Source organism: Acomys russatus, chromosome 5 (genome assembly GCF_903995435.1).
Source record: "Acomys russatus chromosome 5, mAcoRus1.1, whole genome shotgun sequence".
Classification (NCBI taxonomy): domain Eukaryota; kingdom Metazoa; phylum Chordata; class Mammalia; order Rodentia; family Muridae; genus Acomys; species Acomys russatus.
In genome coordinates, this window is record NC_067141.1 from 59,139,732 (window position 1) to 59,153,645 (window position 13,914).

Here is a 13,914-nt window from a genome sequence, read left to right on the forward strand (position 1 = left end):
TTCTTGCTACCCTGACTTCCCTGCAATGGTGGAAATTAAAAATATGAGGCAAATAAACCCTTCCTCTGTAAGTTGCTTGTCAGTATGTTTTATCACAGCAATAGGAAATGGAGGCAGAATAAGAGCATATGAGGACTACAGACCATGCTTCAAGGCCATTAAGCTACACAACTTATGCTGTTGGGGGCTGATTCTTGGATCTACCTCCATCCTGCAGAGCTGCCTGTTGGCGCCTCTCACTTTAGAAAGTCAGAAGGCCTAGACTATCTTAACCTACTCATTCCTTTGGGTCTGATGATGTCAGAGCCAGGGCCTGAGAAAAATCAGATGTGCACAGGGGGGACTCACCAATCACTGTGTAGTCATTCATATCTGCTTATTGTCCTTTTTTGCCTCTTTCTCTTTTAAAAAGTTTTATATAGTAGCCATCCTGTTACGTGTAGTTTCCCTTTCTACTGTCTTAGGTGCTTCTGGTTAAGAAGGGCAAATAGAAGACATTCTGGGGCCACACTCATATAACTTTATTTTTGAGGCAAGGCATTGCTAAAGCTGGCCTTGAAACCACAATTTTCCTGCTTCGACCTGTAATTGTGCTATTTGTATTAGCCACTATTAATCACTCACTGTGCTTCACTTACACATTAAACTTTACCACAGGCATGTACACATAATAGGTAAAAACACTAACAGTGTGGAATGCCTCCTTCCCATCTAAACAATTGTCTCACTAATCCATTTTACAAACTACCTGAATCGAGCAGTGACTGTCTTTTGTTTGTTTTGAAAGTCACTGGCTTCTACATACTAAGACCTGGCAAATAAACTCATTTCTAGTTCATCCAAACCTTTCTGCTCCCTTCCAGAGCCCATTTATTTTTAGCGTGTGATGAATTGCACTGTGCCTTCATGGTTACACTGGCTTCATCCACTGGATGGATGTCATCCTCTACGGAGTTCCTCCCACAGGCAGGATCAAAGAGCTTCAGCATATTGTTTCCTCTCAGCAAAGCTGTCCCAATTCTCTGGGACAAGATAGTGGTGTTTCATTTTTCAAAGACTGCTAAGTAATGCTCCAAGAGTAGGTGCCATGAACTCCGCGACTTAGGGACTGACCTTGGTGGGGCGACTGGGAATGAAGGACAGAGACACACATACAGAAGAGCCACGATTGGATGGGCCATGTGCACTGATGGAAATGCACCAGCAGGAGCCTGGAAACTCAGCACATTTCTTACATACAGCACAAATCACAAGTCTGGTCAGCTAATCTCCATAGGGGTCTCTGTGAGGAGGAAGGTTCAGGCAGCATTCATCAGGGATGAAGACGATGTGATTGATGCTTTTATGTACAGAGTCAACATCAGTACTTAGACCAGGGGAAGACTTCACCACTCTCACATATATGAGGCACTGTGGTCCTTCATGGCTGTGCTGTCAGAAACATACACACATACACACACACTCAGTCACACACACACACTCAGTCACACAGGACTTCAGCTGCTCCTCATACTCAAGGGCTCCCTGACATCCAGCATCCAGTTACCACCCCCCCCCCCCACCCCCATTCTTGGTTGTTGTTGTTTTGAGACAGAGTCTATTATGTAGAGCTCATGTTCTACAAATAGACCTATGTAGACCAAGCTAGCTTTAAACTCAGAGATCTGCCTGCCTCTCTGCCTCCTGGAGTGTTGGGATTAAAGATTCCCTTCTTCCTTCTTAATGTACACCATTCTGGCCTGTCGTGTCTCTTTTTACAGGAGGTTTTAGTGGGGCTGCCAATCATATTCCATCTTTTTTTTTTTTTTTTTTGGTCAAAGTGACTACTTCAGAGAAAAATAAAATCCAGGGTGCAGCTAGGATAGGCTTAATTGGTGGAGGGCTTGCTTTAGCATGCATAAAATCCTCAGGGTTCCACCCCTCCCCCCACCCCCCAGCACAGCATAAACACGGCATGGTAGTACATGACTACACTCCGAGCACTCTGAAGTTGAAAAGAGTAGAATCTGAGGCCATTCTCTGCTTTAGAGTGAATAAAATCAGGAGGAACCTACCAGAGTCTGGGGCTGCTTTCAGGGAAAGCCAGACAGAAGCTCCTTTGCATTTAGAGACAGAGAACTAACAATGAGGCTGGAGCTGCCTCCGCCCCATGGCTGCTCTCAGTAGCCAAAAATGTAGTCAAACAAGACCACAGAGCCAAGAATAAGATAAATACAGCAGAGAAAGTTTGAGTGTCCTGCATCTGCTCCTGCCTGAGGCTGCTTGCAACTCCTTTTTGGTATGTCTTCACACAAGCCAATAGTGTTGGGTTTCTCACTAAAGAGAATCTTCAAGGGAATGAGTGATTCTCTGGACCATGATTACATTGTGAAAACAGTCCCTGGAACAGCACGTGCTGACAGAAAGCAACAACAGGCTGCAAAACGCAGAGAAGACCCAGAATCAGCGCAGAGAGTCAGCTGGCGGAAGCCAGGCAACAGCGTTGCAGGGAGGCCAGCAGTGGTTTTAATTGGAAGGTGGGAAACACTTTCTCTTGGAGTTGGCAAGAGTATAAGCTGGTATCTTAGGAAAGCAACTTGACATCCTCCAGGGGATTGAAGTGTCCCTTCTTATAAGCCAACTGCTCTACTCAAAACAGCATCTTTCTCTCACCGTGGTAAAAAGCTGGCCAGTATTTCCCACACTTGCATATCAATAGAGAACTGGATACAGACATTTCAGAGCTATGTGCAAGCTCTGTTAAAGGGAAAACCTAAGACATAAGAAGCCATGTATGTTTACCATGTGCAGAGAAGCAAGTCTGTACTCATTTCATCAACAAAAAGAAGGGGAAAGGGTCTTCTAAGCACAAGGACTAGTGAGCCTGAAGATCTAAGGCTGAAGCATGCTGGATGATGCTGGAATCCTCTACTAGGGTGAGAACAAGCTGCCAGAAACCAGCAAATGAGACCATGGGTCATGGAACAGAGAAAGGGCAGAGCTTGTAGATTCAGTCCACAATCAAGAGAGAGAGAGAGAGAGCACATGGCCAATTTCATAATGATGACTTTGGTTATCCTGGCATGGCTCAGGGAGAGGAGGCAAGGAAGAAACCAGCAGGACAGCTACAGCTACTGCAACGGTGTGGGCAAGAGAAAACGGCCTGGTTACAAAAGTAGCAGTGGATGGGCTCTAGATGCAGTTTGAAAATGGGATAAAGGATTTGGCAGGATGAAGGCACAGGAAGGTTAGCAATGCCTGTGGAATGCCCAGGATGGAGACTGGCAGAACCCAGAGGGCACCCATCTCCCAGCCTGTCTGAGGCCCCAGTTCACTGCCTAGTGCAAAGTACTACTAAGAGAGTAGAGGAAGACTTTTATTTTCCTCTTCAAGGACCCCTGTATATACACAGCAGATCTTACCTGAATGAGGAGGCAGCTCACAGCCATAGGGTTGCTACAGGGATGGTGGGGAAAGGGAGAGACTGGGATGGGACCTGAGTGTTTTGATCGAGTTGATGTGGGGAGAAAAGCCAAGCAACTCACCGCAGCAGGAAACTCATATTGATATTCAAATACTAAACACTGTGTTTTCCATGTTTTGAGGAACAAACCAAGACTGATCACATATATATATATATATTTATTTATTTATTAATGTATGAGTGCTCTATCTGCATGTACTCCTGCAGCACCAGATCTCATTATAGATGGTTATGAGCCACCATGTGGTTGCCGGGAATTGAACTCAAGACCTTTGGAAGAGCAGACAGTGCTCTTAACCTCTGAGCCATCTCTCCAGCCCTCACATATATTCCATAATATCTCCTTTTGGCTCTTAAGGACACAGAATCATTGTTTTTGTTATCAGAACAAATAACATTCTTTAATCAATTTACTGAAGAACACAGCTGTGCTCCTGAGAAAACAGTGAGGGAAGGAGGCCAGGCAGCCAGTGATTTAGAAAGGAGAGCAGGGCACTAAGAGATGTGGGGCCTCACAGGAAGAAAGAACCAATGAAGGGCAAGAACACAATGTGCCACGCAATTCTGAATAAAGTTTATTAAATAATATGTACAGCAAAGTAGTAATTCAACATGTCTATCAAACCAATCCACTGCAATAAAGAAAAATAAACGAAACAGAAAAACCTGTGTCTGCATAGTACATGCGTTTGGTGTGGAATTTAAATGCAATACTTTAATAGGTTACATATGTCAGGGTTTTTTTTTTTCTGAATATAATCTGTTTTGGTAGTAACCTATTCCATCAATATGACTTAATACTACTGCAGATAAATAGGACTGCAAAAAGAAAACTGTAAATGATATTATAGTTATCTTCTCTTTCCCAAAGAATGCTAACAATTTCCAAGGGCTATTTTTGTGCTAAAACTCTGCAGGTGAATTATTTGAAATTCCTTCATTTAAATAAAAGTGGGAAAAAAAACCTTCATGACTTCCTTATTTTACTCCCTTTCTGCTCAAGTTTTAAAAATTATTTTTCTATACAAGGTAGGTACATGGGCTACGCAAAGTTAAATACACATTACATATTTATAGTCCCACTTCTCAAACATGTGATTTTTTTTTTTCTTTTATTGATCCCAGAGAGACTGCAAAAGGCAAGTAGTTTGGGGTTTGCCTTTACTTGGAAGCACGGCTAATATACCAAAACGTGTTGCGAGGCATGCCGCCAGTTAGTTGCGCTTGCTGTTAATAAACCTGTATAAACATGTCAGCATAAAAATAGGTACTTTGTATTACTAAATGTCTGAAGACAAAAGAGTAATTGGAAACCTTTGTTCTTTTTTGTTTTTCTCATAAGTCGGAAGCTGGAGAGATTTTTATTACAGATGGGCATACCTGGATTTAGGGAGATAACTGTGCGAGGCTGGCACTGGATGCAAATGTGGCTTTTACAAAATGGTTTTATTTTCTAGCTGTATTTAGAGGGGTGTTTGAAGTTACCTACTTAATCAAAAAGCACCCCTCAGGAAATTTAATTTTACAATGGCATTATTGGTAACTGGCAACTAGGAGAGAGCAAGGACTGCATTCCAAATGGATAAAAATGCACATATGCATTCTTTTTTCTTCTTCTATATTCCCTTTGAGAGGGGCAAACCAAAAAAGAAAAAAAGAAAGGAGAAAAAAAAAAAAAAAAAAGCAGAGCCACTGCCAGGTGAAGCAGAGCTCCCAAAGCAACAGGTCATGGAGTCACCAGGTCTTTTTTTTTTTTACTTCTTTAGTTCCACACCATTTTCCCTTGGGATTAGCGGAACAACACATTCCTCCTATCGGCCATCCATATTTCAGTGTGAATCAATTGATGGCAGCTCCCCCCTACCCCCCCCCCCAACACCAGCCTCCCGAGAGAACTGTGGCTGACCGGGTGGGGGTGGGGGTGGGGGTGAGCCATGGGATCCTATGCTGTCTAGGACAGCAGCCGGAGGAATCCCTGAAGACAAGTGTTGCTGGCTTGTAAAGACTCCAGACTTTGGGGTGGTGGTCAGGGTGATTCTGAACTGCTTGCAGTTCCGTATCTATCCTGATCACCAGCAATTCCTGGTATTTGTGACCTTGTACATGTATTTGTGGGTAGAGTAAGAATATCAGTCTCTGGAAAAATTCCAAATGTTTCCAGATATAAAGGACCCTCAGACAAAGGTTCTCTCAGCATCCTTGTTGTTCAGAAGTGAGCTGAGGGGGAGGGAAACCTGACAATGCTTTCTAGGGTCCCCTCAGGAGAAACGCATTCCTTCGCACACCCTCTGCACGTGTCACAGTCTCTCTAGATTGAGTTTCTCACATCTTCCACTCTGCTTGGCTCTGAGAACAGGCCACACCTACCTTTGTCGGTTAGGGAATCTAACAGAAAATCAGAGACTAAACACCTAGGTGTTAGAGCGGTCCCCTCCTCACAACCAGGGCTCGTGGAGGACAGAGTCAGAGTTGCCACCAAGAAGAGACTTCATACCCAGGGCAGGGTATAAAGCTTCTGCTCTGAATGGAGGCCTCACTGTGTGCACCCGGACTCCCAGGACTGAGGTGGTGGGGAGGATGGGGCCAAGGGCCAGGGAGGACAACATTCTGGGTGATCTCTGAGCTCCACAGGCAATGCAGGAGGCACAAAGTCCCTTTCTAGGTCTGGGGGGTGTCTTACTCATGGTGTCCCTGCAGCCAGCTAGCATCTACACATGCTAAGAGAACTCACAGAGACCAGTCTGTATTCTATGGGCTCGGGTGTACCAAGCCCATACTAAGCCAAGAAAGGCACTGCCACCCCTGCCCAGCCAGTGATGGTGATGGGGGAAGAAGCACACTCCAAGTGACCTCTGGAGCCCCAAGGAGACTGGCTTAGTCACGTGGAAACAGGAATGTAACCCCATCTGCCTGGCCACCTGCTCCCCAAGCTCGGGACAAACATGGCATGATTTTCTGTCTGAGTATCAGGGCAGTAAAGAGCAATGTATCCAGCTGGCTGGCACCAGGGGCCTGGTCTGCCTCAGTTTCTTCACCCCGATCTCATCAAATCACAGTGCTGAAGGAAAACCTCAGCAAGGCAGACCAGCCTCTCGCAGCACTTGGGGTCTGCTGGCTCTGGGACAGCCAGGGATAGAAGCAGGGGTTGTCAATGATGCTCATGCTTGGGACCTGTGGAACATGGCTGAGGACTGACCTATCTTTGAAATGGGAGTGGGTAAAGACTGGGCACATGTTTTGGCTAATGCTGCTTATAGACACTACTCCAGATCAGATTATCCAAGTGGTGGGGGCTGGAGCAGCTCTCAGAAGCAGCCTTGTAAATACTGATTTCCTCAGCACACAGTTAAGCCCTGATCCACCATGGGTTTTCAGCACACTTCCTTGTTCTTCTCTTCGATTTCTTCCTTTACCAACTGCATTAGTTTCCTTCTGATTCAATATTTAGATAAAGAGACCAGTTCATGAATGATGCTTCATCCTCTGATAAAAATAATCTCTGTGCATTTCAGTCTTCTTATAGATATAAAGGTTTTACATAGTTGCCGGGAAAAGTACCAAACTGCCTCGTCCTTCTCGAAGTGCCTGTAAAGAAACGTAACAAGCAAACAAAGACAGACACAGGATGAGAAGACATTTCTCACTGAGTTCAGAGAGGATGCTAGAGATTCTGCGCAGTCCTTGGTAACAATCCCACACTGTGATTTGCAAAGCTCTATCATTTGGGCTACAAAATGACAGGGGAAGAGGGACCCAGGCTCAGAGTCTCTCAGGTCCCTGAGCTTAACAGATGGTGGAGGCAGAATTTGAACCCAGGCCTTCTGATTCCATCCCCACTCTTCTGTCCTTGCTGATGAGAAATGTTGGGTTGCTAAATCCAAGGCTACTTTCAAAAATGACTAAGTGAGGTGTGCAAGGAAGATGCTCATCCCAACATATTTCCTTCATCCAGGACACCTGCCTTCACTGGAGATCTAGTGACCTTTCTCCATGGGTGGACATGGAGAGACGGTGGACATGGAGAGACGGTGGACATGGAGAGACTCCTAGTGGAATGTAATAGCAAATTCTTCTTTCTTCTTCTTCTTCTTCCTCCTCCTCCTCCTCTTTTGACACAGCCTTGCTGTATAGTTTAAGCCTACTTAGAATATGATATCCTCCTGCCTCAGCCTCAGCTTTTAATAGGCCATCCACCCATGATAACTAAGAATTGGGATAGAATATATACCAGCTTCCAAAGACTTACTGTAAAAACAATATAAAATATATCACTGACAACATTGGGTGCTCCAAAGATAATAACCAAATACTATGGGTTCATAAGACATCAGAACCAATTTAATGGATTTCTTTTTACTTTTTCAATGCATCCTCTATAAAATGTTCAGTTTTACATTTGGCATGTCTACTGTCTTCATGAGACTGCAGTATGCTCTGTGGCTTCTGGATCCTGATAAGACTTTCGTAAAACACCCTGCTGGGAGGCTTGCCTTCTGGGAGGACAGAGCATTTTCTAAGAAGCTGGTAAGGCCCTAGCCAAGCTCCCTGCCTTCCTCTTTCGTCACTGTTCTGACAGCTCCAGACCCAAAACTGCTTTAGGAAGTTTCTTCCAGAGAAATCAGATGAGAGCTGGGGCTGGAAAAGGTGGGAGACTGAAGCAAAGGGTGAGCCAGTGGTTCATACTGTACTAACGGCCTGAACAGAAAGGAAGGGAAGTGGTGGGTAGTCTGACATTTGCTATCAGAGTGACCTTAGGATAGTTACCTAATCCTGTTGCCCGCATGTTTTGAATTTGTCACGAGGCAAATACTTCTTGCGTTTGCAGGGGTCCTTGGGAGAGAAGTCAATGCCTATCAAGCATACTGGGCTTGCAGCAGACTCTATAGACAGAGGCTGTTCTCTCCCTTTCTTGTAAGGCATATATTGCACTGGGGTGTGTGTGTGTGTGTGTGTGTGTGTGTGTGTGTGTGTGTGTGTGTGTGTGTGTGTGTGTGTTTGTGCGTGCGCACGCATGTGTGTATGTGCACATGTGTATTTGTGTATGTGTCTGTGTGCATGTGTGTGCACATGTGAGTATGTGTGTGCATGTGTGTGTGCGTGTGCATGTGTGTGTGTGTGTGTGTGTGTGTGTGTGTATGTATGTGCATGTGCATGTGTGTGGTCTGTGGTCCTCTGAACAAACCTAGGCCTCATGTTTTAAACCACTGAGCCTCATGCTAAACCCTACTTTGTTACATTTTTTAGCTAGCTGCTTTTCTTCAAGTTATTAGAAGCCTTGAATAAATAAAAGGTCTTAGCAACATCCACACATGCTTCTTGTGTTTCTTCTTCTTCTTCTTCTTCTTCTTCTTCTTCTTTTTCTTCTTTTTCTTCTTCTTCTCCTTCTTCTTGGATTTTTGAGTCAGCGTTTCTCTGTATAGCCTTGACTACGGCCCTAAACTCACAGAGATCCACCTGCTTCTGCCTTCCAAGCTCTGGGATTAAAGGAATGTACCACCACTGTCCAGCTTTCTTCCTTTCTTTTCTTTCTTTCTTTCTTTCTTTGTGGTTTTTCGAGTCAGAGTTACTCTGTGTAGCCCTGGCTGTCCTAGAACTCACTCAGTAGACCAGGCTGCCCTCAAATTTAGAAATCAAAATTAGAAATTTCCCAAGTACTGCCTGGCTCTTGTGTTGTTTCTTAAGAGCTTTAAAAGTAAAATCTGTAAACATTAATGACATAAACACAATAGAAATATAAACAGAACCCCATTTATAGTCATGATAGAATTTGATGCCTGCTGTCTGTGTCACAGACACTGGCATATCTGGGCTTTAGGTCCCACTCAGAACATTTGTACCACCTTGAGAATGAGTGGCCCAGCATTTCTGCAGGGGCTGGGAGATTGCATTCTAAACAAAGAAGATTGCTTTTTCATATATTTCTTCATTCCTAGTCCTTGCTTCAGCACACCACTAGGAAGAAAAGCACGATGGGATTCTTACCAACAAACCATCCGTCATCACATTTTTCCATGACATCAACAATATCTCCATCTCGGAGTTCCAATTCATCATCGTTCTGGGGCACATAACTGTATAACGCTTGGTAGCTACATCTGCAAGAAAAAAGGGCCAGTGAGTAGCTCAGTTGCTCACAGGCTTTAATGACCATTTACAAATCCCAAAACTGTGGACCCAACATTTACATAATGCTTCCCACTTAATGACAAAAACACTGTATTATTTCTCTAGCAGTTAGCATTTAGAAAAATGCATTAAATCAACTAAGAGTGACAGGGGTGGGGAATTCCCAAAGATAAAGTAATGATTAATCTTCTGAGTTTTTTTTTTTTTTCCCCATTACTATGGCAGACCTTGATTGTCTACAGCCCCTCCTCCACCTCTATACACTTTAATGCCTTTAAAGTCAGCCACACCCCTTTAAATAATAGAATAATATAGGTAGATTATTAAGAATAATCAGCAGTTATTTAGCTCCAGGAGCATTAAATTCTGGTCATACACATCAAAGAACAAAAGGCAATTGTAAAATCAGGTGACAGACATACATAGGTAGGAAAATGTATTAAAAAAAAAAAAAAAAGTACATTCCCAGCCAAGTGCAATGGCTCATGTTTGTGATCTTAGCATGTAGAAGGCTAGGGCAAGAAGACTGTCATTGAGTCCAAGGCCACTCTGTGCTTACAGAGTAAGACCTAGAACGGTCAAAGACACCACAAAAACCCTCACAGAGTCATCAGACCTGAACTCATAGGGGCTCACTGAGACTGAATCAACAATCAGGGAGCCGGCATGGATCTACCTAGGCCGTCTGCATATGTGTTAGAGTCGTGTAGCCTGGTGTTCTGTGGGACTCCTAGCAGAGGGGGTGAGGGCTGTTTCTGACACCTTCGCCTGCTTCTGTACCCTGCCCTCCTACTGGGTTGCCCTGTCCGGCCTTAATATGAGGGGAGATGCCTACTCTTATTGCAACTTGATATGCCATGTTTGGTGCTGCCCCGGGAGGCCTGCCCCTTCCTGAAAAGAAGTAGAGGTGCGATGAACGGGGAGGAGCACGAGGAAGAGGGAGGGGAAACTGGGATTGGGATGTAACATATGGGAGAACAAATTAGTAAAAAGATCAAAAAACAAAACAATTAACTAATAATGATAAATAATACAATAATAATAATATAGCGCATACACCCAGTCTTACTGTTTAACAAAATTATCTTGAGTGTTTCCAAGTGTGGGGCTCCTTTTCTGAAGACCTCAAAAGCTTTCTGTTTCTGTTCCACCCCAACGATAGTTGGAGAAAAGGTTTTTATTGACTTGCTCTTTGGTCTAGGACATCTAGTTTGCACTGTTCTGTGTCCTGATAACAGTGAGGCTCATTGTGAAATGGGCATCAGCTTCGGCATCAAGGGTACCTAACATGCACCAGTGTCACAATTCAGAGTACTCATCATTTTAAAACACCACAGTGGCACCAGAATTTTGCGAATGCGCCAATCAAATGCCATTTCCAGTAATGTCATTGAGTGACAATGTGCAGTGAGAGGGACCAGACACAAGCCCGTGGCACTGGCTTCCAGCACCAAGCGGCTCTTGTTGAGGTGCTAAGTACACAGCAGCTGCTTTCACTGTTTTTCCCAGGGTGCTGAGATTTTGGTGGAAGGACCTGGCTGCCAGAGCGAGGGTCTCTAATGAGTGGAGATGGATTCTGAGTTAGTTAGTGAATACCTTTCCTCGTGTTTCTCTATTTATTTCCTAACTAAGTTGGGTTCCTATAGCTGGCTGTGGAACACATGTCCTCACTAGCATCTTAAACTGCCCGTCCCTTAATTTTCACCATGGCTGCTTTGCCAGCCCATGTTCTGGAAAACAACTCTGCTTGTCTGTATGCCGGTGGTGGAAACAGACTGGAGAAAACATGCACCCTTGTGGCCGGGGACCGCCCCCCCCCCCCCCCTTTAGCTCTAATGGTCCTCTCTGCCGCTCAGGGACTCTCCAGCTGAGGTCCTCTGCTGCTCTGGTTCCCCACTCTCAACACAGCGTTTCGTATTCTCTGTTGTGACAAGATCTAAATCTTCCTCCTCTCCAGACCTGAGTCAGTCTCTCCTCATCCTGTCCCTTGTTACTGTGTGCAAGGACGGCTTCTCCTGGCCGTGCTGACCCCTCTTCCTGCACTTACAGCTTCTCACTTATATCTTTCAAGCTTGTCACCTCCTTTGGCAGAAATATACCTGAGACTCTGTCCTGTCCCCATGTCCCTTGATCTACGGTCCCCTACCCCATGCACCATCAAACTCTCTAATGGAACACCCACTATTGTTAGGCAGTCACCAGTCATTTTTCAAGTCACCAGCGAGAATGCCTGGTGTTCCTTTCTCATTTTCTATTCCTGGTCTCTCCCTCAGGCAGGCAACATGGCAGGCCAGAGGCTGTGGGCTCTGCTCTGTTAATGAGCATTCCTAGACCTGTGCCTCTCCTTGCTGCTCTGTCTCATTGTCCTCCACTGTCTACTACTCTCTATCTTGTCTGCCTGTTAGTGACCTTACGTAACCCATGGTCACACAGAGTCACCCTATTCTAGGTAAGGCCACCACAACTGGCTTGTTTCTCCTAACCAGCATCTTTATGACTCTCATTCCTGAACCCCACCCTCCCTCTGCTGCCACAGCTATCTCCCTAGAGCAGGCCCCATCAGTATGACCCTCGCTTTAAAGACCTTCAGTGGCTTCCTGGTGCCTGCAGAACAAAATCCCAACCAGTTTCAGCTGCAATCGAGCATCTGGTCCCACCCTAACATCTTAATTTTCATCTCTAACCTCACCTTCCTGAACCCTGGGCGGCCACACAAGCCTTCTTCAAGCTCCCCAAACACTACCCACTCCACGCTTTTTCCCCAAAGCTTGGTTCAAATCACTTTTCTTCTTCTACAAACAGAATCCAATTTTTTTTTTAAACGAATGAATGAATGAATCAACGCTGTTCATTCATTTCAGCTCAGAAGAGACTGTTCCTTTCTTTCTGTTCTACCTGGTACAGCTGTTAATATTTTATTCATATTCCCCACCCCCCCGCAAGGAGTCCATGACCTCTTTTATTTACCTACCACCTGTCTTCATTGGTTAACAGGAAATACAGCCTTCCCTAGAAGTGGGAAGCAATTAGCTCATCCCCCCGCCCCACCCCCAACAGTTGTGACATAGTCAGCCAAACATCCATTTTCCAAAGCAGAAAGTCCGCCAACAATATAAGAAGCAAAGTTCCCAGACTGTACTTACAAATCCTGTGAGGGCTGACTCCTATCTGTGGAGACTCTTCGCTGCTGGGCTTGAGGTTGCTGAGAAATGATTAAAGATGATTTATTGTCAGAAGGGGGTACCTTGTGATGGAAGTCAAGGGGATGAGAGACAGTGCTGCAGTAATGAACGGATTTCTCGGCAATGTTTATGATCTCATTGCAAACCGCTTCCTGTGAGGTGGCCCCACGATATCCAGAAACCCCATAAAACAGTCAATGTGGGGACAAAAAAAAAAAAAAAAAAAAGGAGAGGAAGAGATGTAACATTCCAGATGAAGCACGTTAAGTCCAGGGAGAAACAGAGTTGAAGATCCAGGTTAAAAAACAACAACAAAAAAGAATCCAGTGGTAGAGTGCAGGAGGGATCCAGGTAGGCATGGAAAGACAGGTAAGATACAGAGGAATTTGGCATTTAGTATGACTATTTTTAAAAGGCAGCAGCATAAAAGCCTGTAATTAGTGAATAACTGTTACAGCTGGAATAATCTCAGGCTAGAAATGCAAGAACTGACCCCCAGTCATGCACTAGCACAGTAACCCCACCTGCAGGCAGAGTGGGACCGTCTCTAAATTCCTCCACTCTTTTAGAGGCGTAGAGGGTGGCTGAGTCCCTGGCCTTACTAAATCAGCCATGGGCTCTTGCAAACCACAGCGGGATGTTTACCAGGAGTTACTCTGGTCTACACACTGCTGCGGTTGGTAAAGGTTCTCTTTAGGAAAGCCACAGTCTTATTCAGCAGGCATCTTACCACATAGTTCTTTTCAGATTCTGTGAGATCAGGTCCTGCGCTCAATGAGTGATGAGAAGGCTGTGATCACCAAGCAAATCATAAGGGAGACATTTTAGCAGATGTCACATTGGAAAGGATTCAAAATAAAAGGCGTGAGCAAATACATGTACCACACCACCACATTCAGATGACACCGGGTTTCCATGACAACATGGCAGATGCACAGGAGAAAACGCAGATGTACAGAGTTAGAAGCAAGCATCCGGCAATGAGATGGGACACGTGGCAGCAGGGAGGTGAGAAGGACAAGCCAAGGTCCTCAGACTGGCAGGAGAGACACAGGGAGGGGCTGCCTTTAGAAACAGAACCAACCGCCCACCCCACACCCCCAACCCCACTTTGAACCCTTCGATCTTAGTGGAACCCTCAGC

At 45.0% G+C, this 13,914-nt stretch overlaps 1 protein-coding gene across 49 annotated transcripts in view; it reads right to left on the bottom strand.

The window, feature by feature from the left end:
• Positions 1-6,247: 6,247 nt before the first annotated feature.
• Positions 6,248-13,914, bottom strand: part of Sorbs1 (sorbin and SH3 domain containing 1) — a 229,085-nt gene continuing 221,418 nt past the window's right edge. For 26 of the 49 annotated variants that reach the window (XM_051146524.1, XM_051146492.1, XM_051146493.1 and 23 more), the window contains 4 exons: positions 13,502-13,561; positions 12,733-12,923; positions 9,446-9,558; positions 6,248-7,048 (listed from right to left, as the gene is read on the bottom strand). In XM_051146524.1, coding sequence (XP_051002481.1) covers positions 6,981-7,048; positions 9,446-9,558; positions 12,733-12,923; positions 13,502-13,561 — 432 coding nt within the window. In that variant the 3' untranslated portion in view covers positions 6,248-6,980. The remainder of the gene's footprint in view (positions 7,049-9,445; positions 9,559-12,732; positions 12,924-13,501; positions 13,562-13,914) is intronic. The other 23 variants (XM_051146506.1, XM_051146516.1, XM_051146517.1 and 20 more) reach the window with 3 other exon arrangements.